Source organism: Aquarana catesbeiana, linkage group LG05 (assembly GCF_042186555.1).
Source record: "Aquarana catesbeiana isolate 2022-GZ linkage group LG05, ASM4218655v1, whole genome shotgun sequence".
In the NCBI taxonomy this organism is placed as follows: Eukaryota; Metazoa; Chordata; class Amphibia; order Anura; family Ranidae; genus Aquarana; species Aquarana catesbeiana.
In genome coordinates, this window is record NC_133328.1 from 314,738,231 (window position 1) to 314,757,021 (window position 18,791).

At 40.4% G+C, this 18,791-nt stretch overlaps 1 protein-coding gene across 3 annotated transcripts in view; it reads right to left on the reverse strand.

The window, feature by feature from the left end:
- Positions 1-12,094: 12,094 nt before the first annotated feature.
- BASP1 (brain abundant membrane attached signal protein 1) overlaps positions 12,095-18,791 on the reverse strand; it is a 115,867-nt gene continuing 109,170 nt past the window's right edge. For all 3 annotated transcript variants that reach the window (XM_073630849.1, XM_073630848.1, XM_073630847.1), the window contains one exon: positions 12,095-13,689. In XM_073630849.1, the coding sequence (XP_073486950.1) occupies positions 12,975-13,679 (705 nt within the window). In that variant the 5' untranslated portion in view covers positions 13,680-13,689 and the 3' untranslated portion in view covers positions 12,095-12,974. The remainder of the gene's footprint in view (positions 13,690-18,791) is intronic.

Genomic DNA, 18,791 nt, shown 5'->3' on the forward strand with positions numbered 1-18,791 from the left:
CACCCAAAGAAGAACCCCAGGAAGTAAACAGAAGAGATAGGGGTCGGTTATGTGACAGCTTTAGGAAAGTTAAACACTTGGATATTGTTTTTCATACTAGTGGGTATTTAAAAGGAGTGTGAGGGAGGAATGTATTGGCGTTAATATCCTGGCGTCTATGGGTAGCCTACTCTGTCTCCTGTGTGGTATAATAGGAATTTTACCTACCTGTAAAATTCCCTTTTTTGGATTACATTACAGGAAAAAGGAGAGTAAATCCTTTAATCAATGAATTATGGTCCACCTGCAGGTGATTGTAAACTGGCAAAAAGCAAAGCTTGCAAAATCCCCGCATAGATGTATCAGACTGTTGTGTAGACAAAGCTCAAATATCAGAGCAACAAAAGGGGGATTCAAGCCGTGGCCTATGAAGGACTTACAACACCAGATTGAGGTCCCATGGAGTTAATAGACAGCATACCATGGTTGCAATGTGACCCACAACTGCAGAGGCAGAAACCTGATTCTTAATAGTTTTCAGGGCCGATAACTTATCCTTCCTTCAGTCAGGATTGGATAAGACCTGTACCACAGATTATTTCCTGGGATGAAGCTTCCTCTCTTCACACCAAAGTGTGCTTTCCATGGGAGGTAATATACCTTACAGGATGAGGGCTTTCTGGCCTTTAAAATGGGAATCACCAAACCTGACAGACCCCATCCCTCAGAACTAAGGCAGCCAAGCCAGCAGCTGTACAGCAGGATGAAACACAGGTCCTTGTGAAAGAAGATCCAGATGGTCCAGTAGGACCCAAGGAGAGTTCCCCTTCCATGCCAATACAATGCAATGAGAATCACTGGCAATCTCCAGAGCAGGGAGGTTCACTGCTGAAGGGCAAGCTGAATTGCGCCTAGCTGCAGGATGTTACTCAACATCCTGGCTTCCTCTGGGGACAATGAACTGGCAGGGAATCCAGGAAAATTTCTTCTTAGAAACAAAAGGTATCAGAAGGAGGAGATGAAAAAATGCATAAAAACAGAAACAAAAGGAGCTCCACTCTAAGTGCAGTATGCATAAAAACAAGTAAATTTATTTAGACAAATGGCAACTTACAAGAGGATGAACAATGAAGTGCATGTGAGACCCGCCAGGGTTCGGTGGTGCTGTGGCACTGAGGAACCGTGTGGAGCCAGGTGAATCCGCACCAGGTGGTAAGTGGGGCAGGGTGCATCCAGCTGGTGTGGATGCTAAAGTCCAGAACTCCACGAGGCAGCAGGCGGCCAAGTACCGGCCGGGCGTGATGTCAGCGCTAGAAGCAGGAATGCCGAGCGTTAACGTGTTTCAGGAGCTCCCTGTCCCAATTACTCCTTGGTGCAGATTTCCCTGGCTCCATATGGTCCCTCAGTGCCACAGCTCCATCAACCACTGGCGGGTCTGACATGCACTTCATTGTTCATCCTCTTGTAAGTTGTCATTTGTCTGAATAAAGTGACTTGTTTGTTTTTATGCATACTGCACTTAGAGTGGTGCTTCTTTTTTTCTGTTTTTGTGCTGCATAGAGATCCCTTCATCTCCTGGGAGCTGCCTTCAATCTATGACCACCAGTCTTGCTGTATCCAGTCCATTGTTCCCTCAGCATTTCACCACTCAGGCTATCATCTGGATCCTGTGTCTCATCCACCCATGCGCCATCTACTTTTTACAATGAAAAACTGGATGGTGCTTCCGAGCCAGAGCCGGTCTGCTCCCCCATAAAGGAGATTGTGGAAGAAAGACTGTCTCCAACTGTAATCTGAAAACCTATTCCCTTTCATTTCTGTGGTCCCACTATCAGATCTGTCATTCCTGCTGTGCCCCAATACCCGCAGTATCAAATTCAAAAAGGATGGGTGCATCCTAATGTCCTGACACCTGGAGGTCTGAGGTCCCAGGTGGAAGTGTGCTCAAAACAGTGGAGTTGCTACTAGTGTGGTCTGCTTTCAAGAGCACACATGCCTAGCACCTAACAGGGACTGGCTAGGAAAGTGTAGAAAAACAATGGCACCCTCAAGAGGGACCAGCCAACCTCCCCTAGGAATAGCAATCCATAGGGACCGATTAAACCAACTGAGGCTCAGCAGTCCAGAACAGTGGTTAGATGAGAAAAGACTCACAGCAGAGGGAGACAGGTCCACTAGCAAAAAATGTAAGCAATTCTGGGGGTGGAAGAAGGGATAATTCCAAAACGGAGTCAAGCTTTACTATTTGCTAATGTTCAGACTTCAGTCATGGCACAGAACTCAATGGTGTAAGAATTAACTCTCCTGTGTCCTATGATCAACGGTTAGAAAATCAATACATTTTTAGCACAACAGTCCTCACTTTGAATTTGAAATTTATTTATTAGGTTCCAAAGTGGTTTGCGAACTCAGCTGAGGTCAAAGTATTTATTTTTTAGATTTAAGCATCGATAGCATAGCAGGTGTTAAATGTGTACTTGAACTTAGTGTGTTTCTGAGTTGGAGAAAAAAAAACGCTCAGTTATTTCTTGAGAAGATATTTGCAGGCTAAATCATCCTCTTAGCTTGTCCATTGGATTGAGGGTATCTGGTCTAAAAGTTTCCCTCTGGGATGTACAAAAACCACTGTATGCCAGAGAAAAGCATGCTGTCAAATTACTGCCTTCAGAATGTCATGCCTTCAAAATATAATCTGGTGTAGTTTTTTTTTTTTTTTCTGGCAGGTTAGGGACAACTGGATAGTTTGCAAAGTGTTCTGCATTAGCAAGTGTGCATGTCTTCTAAAATCCAAGACATCAACTCATGCCATTGTAGCTCATGTACAGTAGGTCATATGTGTCTCAGTTTTCCTGACATTTTTTATTTTTCTACCCTTTGTTCAATAACTGTTGAAATGCAATGCCAATGCACTAAAAGCATTAAAGCTGAACTAAACCCATATATCTCTTTGCAGCTGAAGGCAGCATCATATTAGCCTTTATTTAGATTTGCAGCATGGAAAATCAAAGGAGTGAGATATACACTTTAAAAAAAAAACAAAAAAGTAAACCATTCAATATACACTGCCTCAAGTGCCTGGCAAAATGGACACCAGCCCGCATTTTTGCATGCTAGTATGGACAGGCCCTTAATATAAGGTACAAAGCATTTTAAACTGCAGTTTGCGTAAGAAAGAAGGGTGGGAAGAAAAATAAAACACATTCTCACCTAGGTGGATGTAACATCGGTCCAATGTTGTCTCTGTCCACCACCGCCTCTAAGACTGAGAACTGAGCGATCAAAAATGCTGATCACTCAGTTCTTGGTGTTCAGTGAGCAAAGAGTTGCTAACTGTCAGTCACCGGCTCTCTGTTCTGCCCCTTCAGCGCTGGGCTATGGAGGGGGCAGTAGCGGCTGGCTCAGCCTCTTAGCAGCTTGCAGAGAGGCTGAGCCAGCTGCCAGTCAGGCATCTGGGTGGCTCCCAACATTAAAGTTGGGATTCCTCCAGAGCCTGGACCAGCTTAGGGACATCAGTCGACAATGGACCATAGCCCGCTATTGGCTGAATATGGGTCACAGGAGTGCAGAATTAAGTGAACTAACTCCTGTGACCCACACTTCTCCTTTAAAAAGCCAGCAAAGGGGAAATACTTTGCCTTTTTACTACTCTAAAAAGGGGAAATTTATATAAGGCGGTAAATCTAGAACTGAAAAAGAAAAACAAGAACCACAAAAAATTTTAAAATACAATTTTATGCAATTTTTATATTGTGAAAAGCCATTAAATCCAAGTTCTACCTAAAACCAACATTTTGACTCACTTTTTGATCAAAATTTAGCAACAGACATCACATTAGCCTCTGCTCTGGCATTTGAAATTTACTACACTCTCTCCAATCGCTACATCTGTATTCCAGGCATTAGCTACTGTTTTTGCAGTCTTGTGTCTTTGATAAACAAGAACACCCAACCACAGACAATTCAGTGTCTAGGTTTCATACCCAAGGGGCTCTTGGCTCACGTCAGCATGGTCAGCGACATGGAAGGAGCTTCACAGAACTGCCAAGAGCAAGTAGGGAGACTCTTGGTAATGCTACCTGGGAAAAATAAGCAAATAATAATTTCCAAAAACAGGATAGAATTTTAGGTGCTGTAAATGCCATATTTTCATAAAAGTAGTCTTTTGGACATACACACATGAAACTGCCAAACTAAAAAATTGCTGTCAAACTCTTTTTATGGAACAAAATGTAGTATTTTCAGTTACTTACTCGAGACAAAAGAACCTGTGAAGCTCTACCATGTAATAAGCAATACTATTGTTGATACATTAGCATGGTTGAAAGTTGTGATACTCTTTATACTTCATTTCCAAATATATTTGTACAAGACTAGACAGACAAAAGAAAATTATAATTTTAAAAAGCATAATTATAAGCCTTTAACAGACCAGTGATAAGGTCAGGATATGGACACCTACACACCAAGTTTATGACCAGTTTTAGGATATAGTTATAGCTATTGTAATATATTACATTTATGCATAATATAATCCTCGCATGAAAAAAAAAAAAAAACCCAAAGCATTGAAAATCTTCAATGTAGAAATAGTAAACCTATTTTTTTTTTTTTTAAATATTGAAACTTGTGACATGAGAGAAGGAACAACTGGCAGTGTATCTGCAGGAAAAAAAAGAAATCCGTTTTTCATATTAAAACAAAAACAAATAAAAAAAAAAACACAGAAAAGCTTGTACATACAACTAATGCACAACAGAGTGAGGTTAAAAAAGGAACAAAAAAAAAAAAAAAAGAAAATAAAGATTTTATCGCTCTCTCAGGCATGGCGAAATTTGGGAAAGTTATTGACCTGAACAACAAGAGTTACATGATCATTTTGACATGGAGCACTGCACAGTACAGTACTAGCTATATTTGTGTTTACGGAGTCATTCTGGAACGTAATATGCTTGTATAGTTATTCATATGTAAAAGTTCTCAAACTGAAAGTGTTTTTCGTAAAAGGTAAAACTTATTTTTTTTATCCTTAAAAACATCAGTTTGACATGCCTGGTCTAACCCTTCACCACTCAATTAATAGAAAAAAAAGTTAAAACTTCCTTACATAATTTTGTAGCCAACTACTTTATAGAAAGGTTTTATGGCCTCCTTCTACAGTATGTGACTACATATGATAAGCTGCAGCATTTACTAGAATTTTAGGTTTCAAAAGTGCCAAAATCTTTTTCTAGAATTGGGTAGGTGTAGCTCTCAGACTCTTCAAGATTTAGTCCTCTCAACTCGGTCCAGTTTCATTCGAGTTTGACATGCCTGGGCTATAACCTCTCGCGTTTTTATTGCTGTGGCCCTGTTGAGGACATTGACCTCTCTGTCACCCAGGCAGAAAGTCAGAGAACATCCAATATTTAAGAGTTGGCGCCAGAGCAAGAGACATGTGTAAATCTAGCAATTAGGGATGAGCCAGATGTTCGAGCCGAACATTATAGGGCGTTCGCGGGAAATTCAAGCGCCTGCGGAACGCCCCATAATGAACGGCGAGATCACAGTGCATTGACGGCTGCTGATTGGCCAAAGCATGCACCTGACCTGCATGCTTTGGCCAATCACAGCACGCTCTGCTGTGAGAGCCGTGATTGGCCAAAGGCAGAGTCCACGCCCCACATGATGTTAGGCTGCTCACACAGTAGCTGTACATAGTTTTATGAATGAGAGCAGCAAAATGACATTTGTAAAGGAAAAAATTTAATCTAAAACTGCTAGCAGCTGTAATGTATTGCCGGATATCAGCAATATAGATAAAAAAAATCATTGAAAAAAAAAAAAACTTTGGGTCTGGTATGGATATTAAGGGGAACCCCGCACCAAAATTTAAAAAAAAAAAAAAAAAAAAAAAAATTTGCGTGGGGGTCCCCCCAAAATCAAAACCAGGCTCTTCAGGTCCAGTATGGATTTTAAGGGGAACACTGAGCCAAAATAAAAAATATGGTGTGGGCCCCCCCCAAAATCCATACCAGGGCCTTAACCGAGCACACAACCTGGCAGGCCGCAGGAAAAGGGGGGGAACCAGAGAGCGCCCCCCCTCCTCCTGAACCATACCAGGCCACATGCCCTCAACATGGGGAGGGCGTTTTGGGGTCCAATGTCCATTCATCTTCGATCACAGCGTCTGACGGACCAAGGGAAAAAAATGGAAAAACTCTGCCTCAATTGGAGGCATCCTGCCAACTGCAGACTTTTTACATTGACAGCTGTTATATAGTTGAGGGCAGGGTCACCCGGTGATGTAATCAGGTGACCCCACCCCTTCTGACGTAACATCAGAGGGGACAGTCACCAGTTTACGTCAACGGGTAGCCCCGCCCTCAGTTGTCAGTGCAAAAAGCCTGCAGTCGACAGGACACCTCCCATGGAGGCGGAGTTTTCCCAGGTTTTTTTTTTCTTTCTCAGTCCATCGGATGCGGTGATCGAAGATGAATGGACATCATGGGACACTTTTTTTTTTTTAAATAAAGGACTCTTCCCAAACTGTCTACCCGATACCCATTCACATAGGGGGGGTGTGGGGTCTGGTGGTCACCTTGTTAAAGGGGTCTTCCAGATTCTGATAAGCCCCCACCCACAGATCCCCCAACCACCAGGCAAGGGTTGTGGGGATGAGGCCCTTGTCCCCATCAACATGGGGACAAGGTGTTTTTGGGGGGACCCCAAAGCACCCTCCCCATGTTGAGGGCATGTGGCCTGGTACAGTTCAGAAGGGGGCGCTCTCGCCCCCAGTTTTCTTGTGGCCTGCCAGGTTGCGTGCTGGGATAAGGGTCCTGTATGGATTTTGGGGGGACTCCCACGCCATTTTTTTTTTACATTTTGGCGCAGGGTTCCCCTTAATATCCATACCAGACCCAAAGGGCCTGGTAACGGACTGGGGGGGACCCATGTAATTTTTTTCAATGATTTTTATCTCTATTGCCAGGATCTGGAAATACATTAGTCGCGAGCAGATTTTAATGACATTTTTTCCTTTAGAAATGGCATTTTGCTGTGGTACTGTTATAAACATCGGAAAGATGCGATACTTTACAGGCAGACTAAGGACAGCCCCAGGCACAATATTTAAAGGAATGTTTCATTTTTTTTTGTTTCACTTTAAGCATTATTAAAATTACTGCTCCTAAAAAAAACTTCAGTTTTTAAATTTTTATTTTGCATTGACACACGTCTCTTGAGGCAGAACCCAGGTCCTCAAACACTTATTATGGCAATAACTTGCATATAAGCATTTAAAATTATCACACTTGATTTTTCATGTTTGTGTCCTATAGACTTTAACAGGGTGTGCGCACAAATTTTTTTGCCAGTTCGCAAGTTCTGGTGCGAACCGAAGCAGGGAGTGTTCAGCTCATCCCTATTAGCAATCAGAACAAATATTCTGGTTACAACTGAGATGGAATTCTTCTAATTTTGGGGAATTACCACTCATATTCCCTTGCGTCTCCAGGGCAGGAGGTGAAAGGAAATTTGCACAGCAGGACACAGACAGCAAATAAACTGATGGGGGTTTTAGTCCTTCCCTCGTCTATTAAAAACAGAATAAACATTGGCTACCCATACCTATAAAACAATGTTCCTATTTTTTTAAAGCCATTAGGCTTGCTTTTCTTCTATTTGACATACACTTGCAGGGTTTATATGGGCAGACATCAAAATAATCGTGAAGAAGTAAGTTGCCCAATTTGGATTCAAGATTGATCAATTTTATGTCAACCAACGATTTCCCACAGATCAGCCTCAAACGTTGGTTTTCTAACGTTGTATTAAACAGACTTCCAAATTAAAAGGCACAAATCTAGTTTTTGAATATTAGAGATGCCAAAATGTGATTGATACCTTAAATCACAAGAAAGCTTCCTACCCTAACAATGCGCTGCCTTCCATTGCAACACATGGAAATGTTACCTTTAAAATGAATCTCCACTTCACAAAGCCAAATATAAATCTTTAAAGGGTTTTAGGGGTCAGGCTCAATTCAAGTTTTAACACCATTCCTTATTTATGACCAGCATAATTTTTAAAGCTGATTAGTCTCACCGCAAAAATAATTAACTTTTATTGGATATTAGGATCCTTATCATGATGTGCTAATTTTGTGAATGGAGCGTATTGTATTCTGAATTGAAGTGTTCTTCATATTGTAGAAACATAATCTATGGAGATTTGAAAACAACATGTATGCTATCACTAAGCTCTTTAAAAACCCTGGTTTTCTGGCTTCAATATTTGAATGCATATACACACATATATAGGGGTTGCAGAGAGACAACTTTATTGCTCAAGAATATAGTACAATGACATTTCATGCATACCTGTCTTATCAATATAATAGATATATCTATCTATCTATAGACAGACAGACAGACAGACAGACAGACAGATAGAGAAAAAGAAGAAAGGAGAAAGAGCGAAAGAAAGGAGAACGAGAGAAAGAGACAGACATAGGTATACACACACACACAGTCATGTTTAAAATTAGGTACATCCCATGGAAATGGACTTTTTCAACATGTAAAAATGTGATCTTTATTCAAAGAGTACCTACAGATAAATGGTCTTCCCTTAGGATGTCTCTTTTATGACCCACCCCCCCCCCCCCCCCGACTAGTTGACAGAATTTTGGCTTGGGGTGCAATACTGGACTCTTCGTTAACTAGTCCTCCCTGGTAGGCAACATCCAAGTTGGCAAGATTGGAAAACCAGGTGGTCTATGGCTGCTACGGGGCAATAGGGATTAGTCTGTTTTCAGACTAACTTTACTATTCCTGGTAGTAGGACTAGTAGAGCAAATGCATAGAACAGATGGAAAAACCCATTCTTTGGACAGTTGCAGTCCTATGAAAAATTAAGTACACCCAATTGGAATGGATATCTCTTAAATGTGCACCATTTAGGAGATATTCACCCTGCATGCAGACAGTGACATCACTGGCGCATGCTCTCTGAAGGTCCGGCATACCTTGCTGGAGCTTCAGAGCTTCGTGCCAGAACCGAGAACTCTTGCTCGCATGAGCGGGAGTGATGTCATCGTGGCTCCAGCCAATGACAGTGCCGGAGCTAGCAAACCCAGAAAAAAGACAGGGGAAACAGGTCAGCCCTCTCAGCTGTGACTTTACAGCACTGGAGGGATTCGTTCCAAGGTGCATACTAGCACATTATGCCATTGCCTTGCAGGTTTTTTTTTTTTGTTTTTAACACCGCTTTAATAGAAAAAAAAAAAAAAAAAGGGCTTTGACTTGGCAAAGTCAATAACCCACCATTTCTTTTTTGAGAAGACTCTACTTATCCGAGTGTTAAATAAGACAGGTTCCACCTGCATACTCCCCGAGTATGAAAAATCTGCATCCTTGTTAATTTAAAACATGAAAAGTAAAATACCATGTCAATAATATGTGTCATTTGTTCAAGTATATCACCTTTATCTGTAGGCTCTATTTGAATAAAGATCTAGTGTTTGACTGGTAAATTTGTTGTAAAGGTCAAAAATTTTCATGTGGTACCAAGCAAACCAGGCATTTTTCTATCGGGTTGAGGCCAGGACTCTGTGCAGGCTAGTCAAGTTTATCCACCCCAAACCTGCTCATCCATGTCTTTATGGATCTTATTTGTGCACAGGTGCGCAGTTATGCTGGAACAGGAAGGGGCCATCCCCAAATTGTTCCCCTAAAATGTTTTGGTATGCTGACGCCTTAAGAGTTCCCTTCACTGGAACTAAGGGGCAAAGCTCAACCCCTGAAAAAACAACCCCACACCATTATCCCCCCCACCACCAACTTATTTGGAGCAGTGCACAAAGCACAAAGAGTCCTGGCCTCAACCCGATAGAACACCTTTGGGATGAATTGGAGTGGAGACTGCGAACCAGGCCTTCTCGGCCATCAGTGCCTGACCTCACAAATACGCTTCTGGAAGAATGGTCAAACATTCCCATAGACACACCCCTAAACCTTGTGGGCAGCTTTCCCAGAAGAGTTTTAAGTTGATATAGCAGCAAAGATTGGGCCAACTTAATATTGAACCCTACAGACTAAGACTGGGATGCCATTAAAGTTCGTGTGTGTGTGTAAAGGCAGGTGTCACAATATTTTTGACAATATAGTGTGTGTGTGTGTGTGTGTGTGTGTGTGTGTGTGCACACTTCCAAATACTTTGAATTAGATTAGTTGATATGGCCATTAATAAAACATTTTTTAAAAAGTTAACAGCTTTCAGATGACAGATACTATATGGTATCATTTAAACGTAAAACATGTTTGTGCCATGATTAGTGTGCTTCAGCACATTCTAATTTACATATTTAGCAAGTCAATGATTTTAAATGTTACTTTAAACTGCAAAATTAGGTAATCCTCTGCTACACTGAAATCCCAAGCATTGTTTTCAGTCATGCCCAGTTCTTCACTGCTGGGCTATATCCGCCGCACACCTCCTTCTCTACAACAGAAGGATAAATATTGTGTGCAGTTCAGGAGAGGTATACTCAGGAAAGGCTAACACCACTTTAGATTTAATTGCAGCAGAGGCACAGTTGCCAGCTCAAATGACAAATTAGGATCTCATTTGATTTCGAGCAAGATCAAGGGGATTTTTTTCTGTACTTGTAGCCCATTAAAAAAAAAGAGGCAAAACATGAGGAAATGTGAATGTATTGCAGAGAAGTACTAAATAGGTTTTTTTAATTTCGCCCAGACATGCACCTTAACCACCCTACGTGCAGCTGTTATTAATTAAATAATAAAAATAATTAAATGGCTGGATATCGTCCTTACGAGGGCATGTGGACATACTTGTGAGTTATTTTCTATTAGTGTTTTTGTTCTTAGTATGCATGCACACAAAGTTGCGGCTCCTACTGTTAGGGAGAGGAGAGCATCAGCTAAAAAAGGTACAGAAGCCCATTGGAGCGACTCTGTGCCACGTGACCTCTGTGATGAACAATCACAGCAATCAACAATGCAAACAGTGAAGTACTGTTTACATTGGTGAACCATCCCCTTCCCCTCACAAATGAGATGGGGAGAACCTATAATTTAACAAATGAATCCATTCATTAAATCCTTCAGGCGGGGGGGTTAAAGGGTCACTAACCACCAGTGTTGAGGTATTTTTATGGGGTGGATTTAAATTCGACCCCAGGAAAATCCCAAAGTGTTTACTAGTCCTAAACAGGTCAAATGGGAACATTTACATGTTGCTGCTAGCTATTTTAATAAAGGAAGAATATTATATTACATCTCGGTGTCTGTAATTCTTGTTGTTGATAGAATTGGTTGCTTCAGTGGAAACGAGACGAGCCAGCACCTGAGAGGAGATTGTGGAGTGTGGAGCCTGATCTCACCTAAAAAAGGCATGTGAAATATATGACCACCACTATCTTAAAAAAAAAAAAAAAAAAAAAAAAGGAAAAACATTTATTTGGGTTAAGTGTTAAAGGACAGAATAGCTTTCAGTCGAACTATCACAGCACTGAAAGCTGAAAATGGCCAGGACATAAAGGGTATGTAACATGCTAGTCCTTCTTAAAGTAACACTAATATCCATTTGTTTGGGTTATGTTAGTCTTTGATTTTTTTTTTTTTTTTTAAATGAAATAGATTTTTGCTTGGGAGGGGATATGATTTAATTTTACAAATACCATACTGGGGACCCCACAATAGGGGTAAAACTTTTCGCAGAAGAGAGTTTAACAAGACACATGGCCACTCACTAAAATTAGAAGAAAAGAGGTTTAACCGTAAAGTATGTAGAGGGTTCTTTACTGCAAGAGCGGCCAAGATATGGAATTCCCTTCCACAGGCGGTGGTCTCACTGATTTCCCTTCCACAAGGGGGGGGGGACTGATAGTTTCAAAAAACTATTAGATGAGTACCTGAATGACCGCAACATACAGGGATATACAATGTAACACTGACATATAATCACACACATAGGTTGGACTTGATGGACTTGTGTCTTTTTGCAACCTCATCTACTATGCAACTATATTGTACCAAATGAAACCCACCAATATGGTTATGCATGCTCTGGTAAAAATTGAAATAAAGGATGATAAACAAACAACAACTAAGAATGTGTTTCTTAATTATTTAACTTTTATTACTGTTGCACCATTTATACAATTACATATAATTTTCAATGCATCCATTTTACATCTTCCGTATTTTTTTTTCCTTTTGTTTCGGTTTTGCTTTTTTTTTTTGTTATTTTTAAATAGTTACTTGCTTTCCAATGAGTTTTGTGTTGGTGTCTGTGACATAGAATGGAAGAAAAACTGGAACTGCAAATCAACGCAGACTTTTTTTTTTTTTTAATTATTATTATTTCCACTGACCAATAAACAGAACTACAGGTGCACCCAACCACAGACATGCATTATTTCATCATGAGAAATCTAGGTAGACTAAGTAGGATGAGGATGTTGTTACTCCCAAAATATCTGGAGAGGAATAAGACAGCTAAAGTGGGATTTTGTTGGAAAAGTTTGGCCTTTATTCACTGCATTAAAAAAAAAAGTAGACTGCAAATGAAAAAGAAAAAAAAATAAATCTCTGAAAAAGATTTGATTGCCTTGGCACAAGCCCTATGGGCAAATTCAGAGAAAATCTCTCCTGCAATCTCATTGCAGGAGGGAAAACAAATATCACTGTACGTTGACCTTCCATTTTAAAGCTGCTGCTCAGATTTACAAAAAAAAAAAAATGCTCACATACATCTATATAGCTAAACTTTTTTTTTTCTTTAATTTACTTGACAGATTTGGTGGAATGTTTATTTTGTACATTTTGTCCCCCACAAAAATACTATTTGGATTTTTATATTGTTTCTGGGCATTACATGTATTTAATTCAAATCTAAATCAAGTTTGTTAGTATAGCTGAAAAAATAATCAAAAACAAAGAAAAACATAACTGAAGGTTGTTTTAAGTGGTATTTCAAACAGGCTGTCCATCTTACTCTTGAACTGCTACGGTTTGATCAGAATTAGCTGCTGGGGTTTCAGTAGCTTTAACTTCTTCAGCTTGTCCTGCAGGTTCAGAGGCCTTAGTAGAAGAACTAGGTGCTTCAGGTTCTGGAGACTTCACGGAAGATGGAGCAGGCTCAGCGTCTGCAGCTGGAGCAGACTCAGTTTTGGGCTCTGGAGCGGAGGGAGCCTCAGTCTTTTTGGCTTCCCCATCCTCCTTGCTCTTCTCCTCTACTTTACTTGGTGCTGGTGCTTCTGAAGGCTGGGAAACCTTAGCCTCAGTGGTAGGTTCAGAGACTTTAGAGGCTTCACTACTGGCAGGTGCAGCAGAAATTGCAGCTGCTGGTTCCTCTTGCTTAGATGCAGGGGGTTCCGCACTCTGAGGTTCTGCCTTGGCTTCAGAAGGAGCCTCTGTCTTCTCAGAGTCTGTTTTTTGTACAGCCTCCTTGTTATCTGCCTCTTTGTCGCCTTCCTTGACCTCGGTCTTGTTCTCTGCCACTTGGGAATCCTTATCATTCTTCTCATCCTTATTTTCCTTTGCATCTGCATTTTCTACAACAGGCTGAGATTCCTCATTAGCTTTAGTTGCCCCCTCTTCTTCCGTATTTGCTTCATCAGCCTTTTTGTCCTTGTCTTTTGATTTGTCATCATTTACATTGTATCCCTTCTTCTTCTTGCTCAGCTTTCCTCCCATGTTTAAAGCCCTGGAATAGAAAAACAATGTGTCACTGGTCCATCCAAAAGACTTTATTTCACAGACTGATAAAGTTATGAAATCATGTTATTAAAGTTTAGGTATGATCACATACTCTGCAATACCTTTAGGAACATTACACATGTTGCCAATACTGCAACAGAACTTTAAAACATCCATTTGAAATAATGTTGCAATAAACAAATCCTGGACATGCTATAGGTGAATCAAAGATTAGCAACTTCCCAGTCATCAGTCCATACTATCCTGTGAATAATTAAAGAGGCGGATTTAATGGACTCTCTGCCTGTTCACCCATACTAATTTCTAAGGTGAATTAAAGTGTTGCTCGGCACCCCTTCCGAGTTATGAGATTAGTAGATATTTACTGCCTGGGCTGCAAAAGAATTTGTATCAAAAGTCTATAATTACAGTCTTTTTTTTCAGGTTTTAGCCCTAAAACATTTTTTTTATTAATTTTTTTTCACGTTACACAAAAAAAAAAAAAAAAAAAAAAAAAAAAAGGAAGAAGAAGAAGAAGGAACATTGGTACCAATTACATCTCATTACCCCACCCAACGTCGTGTATACAGGCAAAAGAGAAAGCAAACTATTTTAAAATGTCTATGGCTATGAAAGCAAAGCCAAAGAGCAACACACAAAATGTATGTATGAAAGCAAAGTCAGAGAGCAACCTACCAAATCCAAAATTCTGATAAACTTTTAAATGCTGAAATATGGTTAACTGCTATCATTATTTGCACTCAGACATAATAAAGGTCTACTATACTGTCCGCTATAGCATCCAGGAGCTATCTACTGCAAATTCATTTTTCACATCCCATCTTTTATGTCACCTAAAATAAAAACTGCAAACTAAAATATATCATACAGTAGCTATAGAGGGATGCATCAAAAGTCATCTAACTAAATATGTAAAAGTGTCCTCATTCTGCCACACAAAAACACTAAAGCAATCTTCTATAAAATCTTGAGCTGAGTAACTGTCACATGAAATAAGCAACAAAGCACAATTTTTTAATGTCAAGTGACAGGTAGGTTCAAGCATTATAAACTGGATTTCACTACTTTAAGGGTTACTCTTGCATAACAGCCAAATCTAACTAAATTAAAGAATATGTACATACTTCACCATCAGTACATCTTACATTTCTTTCACTTTTAACAGTATCAGCTCCCAGTAGAGCTTAAAATTATTTTAAAAAGTTATGGTTTCCAAACCAGAAAGCATAGTAGGCAAGCTTTGAACAACGTGCTCTTTAGCATTTGTCTTGTAGATGGTAAATGCACCATGAACACCTTGCTTTTATGTAATGTTTTTGACAAATTTTGAAGGGGTTTAGACTGTTTTAAAGGACATAAATTTAATCTTCTAAATGCAAACTCACTTCTGACAACTTACATGAATATGCATCTCAAACAAATCGATAAAAAAAAAAAAAAAAAAAAAAAGTGTGCATTTTTTTTCAAAAGCCAATTTCTCTTTGCACAAGACTAGTTATACTATTGCATTGTAAACTCAAGTGAAAACCAAATCCTAAAGATTTTAAAGGAACAAAGACTGTAGGTTATGGGTAGAAAACGGACCCCATGGTTCAGTTTTGTATAAAAATTCTGCCCATCCAAACCTGTAATGGATCTCAGCCACAGTTGTATCCTCTAGTACAGGTGGTCCCCTACTTACAAACATCCGACTTACAAACAACTCCTACTTACAAACGGAGGGAGACAACAGGAAGTGAGAGGAGATCTAGCCCTAGGAAGGGAAATTCACTCCTGTAAGAGTTAATATGGGAAAAAGGTGTCTGCACTCATGCTTTATCACCAGTCCATGTTTTCCTAACAACCCAAAATTTTCAAAATCCAATTGTCATGGGGACAGAAAGCGAGGTGAAATCTTCTGAACAGGGGCACAGACAGCAAAACAAATGTTACAGGGGTGATAACCATTCCCTATGCTATCCAAAAGCTTAAAAATAGAATTTTTGGCTGGAGCTACACTTAGAAAATGTACCTGTTCCGACTTACAGATTCAACTTAAGAAAAAACCTACAGTCCCTTTCTTGTTTGTAACCCGAGGACTGCCTGTAGTGGATTGTCTGGATAATTGTGTCACACAATGCATTTAAAACTCTTGGCCTGTTTTGTCAAATCACATTAGAATTACTCTTAAAAGCAAGCCCGAGTATTGCCAAAAGCAGAACAAACCAACTGGTTCACCTAAATGGCAGCTCCACCAGCATTATGTGCCTACCTTTCCATGGTTTACACACTGGCTCACTCAGCCCCCAGGTGTGTAGAAAAATACCTGGTACAGCTAGCTATGGGGAGCATGCAACTTATTCCCAATCACGATGGTGCAGTCACAGCATGAAGCTTACACAGGCTTTTTCCTTTGGTCCCAACAGCCAGAGGGATCGGGGAGCAAAGGAAAGGTACGTGTGTACAACTAGTATGGCCACAGCTAAAAGTAAATGAAAAAAATAAACAAATAATCTTCTAGCTTAAAAGTGTAATGCTAAGTGCAACTAAATAACACAGAAATTAGTTACAAACCCAATACACTACAAGCATGAATCAGTTTAAAAACAAAAAAAATAAATAAAAACATGCTAAAATGTGAAAAAAAATACTCTGTCTAAAACTACAAAAGTAAGTAGATAAAATAAAAAAATGTGAATGAAAAAATATCCACATCAGTTCTTCTAATAATCAAATGTTACTCAGCAGGAAAAAAAAAAAAATATATCGGTCTAACAGCTATAATACAAGTTTATTAATACTTTTGCACACAGAAGACACGGTTCAGCTGCATGCACACAGCCTCTGTCTGCATGAACGACTCATAAAGAGACACGGGGCCAAGAGATAAGAGACTGAGTGCTCTTTTAGGCTACTTTCACACTGGGACGCCCCGGCGTTCAGCACTAAAGCCATGCTCGTTTTTGCTGTGCTTTTGCTGCTAGTGGGGTGCTTTTCACCCAAAATAAAGGGTAAAAAGTCCTGTTTTGCGGCGCTTTCAAATTGCTTTTAAAGGCGCTTTGGAAGTGCTGCCCATTCACTGCAATGGGCAGGGCATTTTGGGAGCACTAAATACAGAGATCCCACACGCCCCAAAGATGCTGCTTGCAGGACTTTTCAGAACGTCCCGCAAGCGCACCGTCCCAGTGTGAAAAGATATACTGGAATGAATGGGAGGCGATTTTCAGAGGACATTTCTAGCGATGAAGCGCCTGAAAACCGACTCAGTGCGAAAGTACTCGTATCGGCAAGTCTCAGACACCATGCACAACTATATAAAAGCAATAAAAAACAGCAGGCATTCTGACACATTTTATCATCTTGATATTTTTTAAGGGACGATCCCTACAAGCACTGTGCCAGTGTTATGAGCAAACTTGGATTCTGGCTCTTAGACCAGTGTTTCTCAACTCCAGTCCTCAAGGCACCCCAACAGGTCATGTTTTCAGGCCTTCCATTATTTTGCACAGGTGATTTGATCAGTTTCACTGCCTTAATAATTACCCCAGCCGTTTCATCTGAGGGAAATCCTGAAAACATGACCTGTTGGGGTGCCTTAAGGACTGGAGTTAAGAAACGCCGTCTTAGACCATGTGTGCTCAACCTGTGGCCCCCCAGCTGTTGCAGAACTACAAATCCCATTAAGCATTGCAAAGCTGACCACTACAAGCATGACTCCCAAAGGAAGAGGCGTGATGGGACTTGTAGTTCCACGACAGCTGGTAGGCCACAGGTTGAGCACCCATATCTGAGCCTAGGTTCACACTGACAGCAGGATTGAAATCGTGCAAGTTCAGCTGAACTTGCACAATTTCTTACCCGCATGTCATTCCGATTTTGGGAGCAATTTCAGAGACATCTGTGTGGGTTCCTGCACAGATGTCTATACAAATTGCACCCTGAAGTCGCCAAAAGTAGTACAGAAATGACTTTTGGGAATTGGTGCAGCGCCGCAAAGTTGGCGTTGCACAGATTTGCACAGTGCCATTGCCGGCAGAAGCCGCCGTTTTGCATCAATGTGAACCTACGGTCAGACCTATGTTTTGGTCCAATAGTGGAGGTGATTTACCTTTTACGTTTCATCTTTCTCTGAGCAACTTTTGTAGTTTACTAAGAAGTAGCGATGTTGTGGAAGTTCTCAATCAAATTTTTTCGGACACTAATTTTACACATTGTTTTTTGTATCTCTTCACATTCAAGGAAGTGTTTTTAGACACTTCTTTGGACTTTGGTTTATGCACAGGGTGTGATTTCTGTATTGGAGAGCACTAACTGTGTTACTGAAACCCTCCTACTGTTAGCTGCAATGTCTAGGAGGGGAGTTATGCGAGACACAAATGGAGGATTTCCCTCAGTCAGGAAAGATGAAGGACGATTGTGACACTTTCTAACTTTCTATTAGATGATTTTTTTAAAGGGCGAGCTCACCTTAACAAAAAAAAAAAAACAACAACTATCTATGCAAGTAAACAGTGTTTGAAGATACAAACAAACTATACAGCTCTGACTAAAGGTAAATAATGCCCTTAGCTTTAGGCCATTTACATACCTCTTGAAGCCTGACTGGAATATGCCCGGGACACTGCTAATCGAGGCCCACTCATTACTGCTCACCTTCACCAGAACGGGAGTGAGCTTTTTCTCCAATTCAAACCCCCTTACTTGCGCTCTCTCGCCCTCGATTTCATAGCTCTGAGCTCAGCTTTTGAGAGATCAATCCTGTAATGGTGGTGGTAAGCAGTAATGAGTAGGCCTCACTTAGCAACATCCTGGGAGCGTTCCAATAGGGCTTCATGAGGTATGTAAACGGCCTACACTTATAGCAAGGGCATTATTTACCTTTAGTAAAAGCTGCACAGTTTGTTTTTATTTACAGACAGCTTATCTGCGTAGGCAGTTTTTGGTAAAGGTGAACTAACCCTTTAATTGAAGAGCATCAATAAATATTCCTAGCACTGTACCAATTAAAAAAAGAACCTGTTGCTTTGCTCTTTGTGTACAGGCAAAGCAGGGATCCAGTCAGATATTCCAACAAGGTTATGTTATTGAAAGCAAGAAATGCTCCCTCAC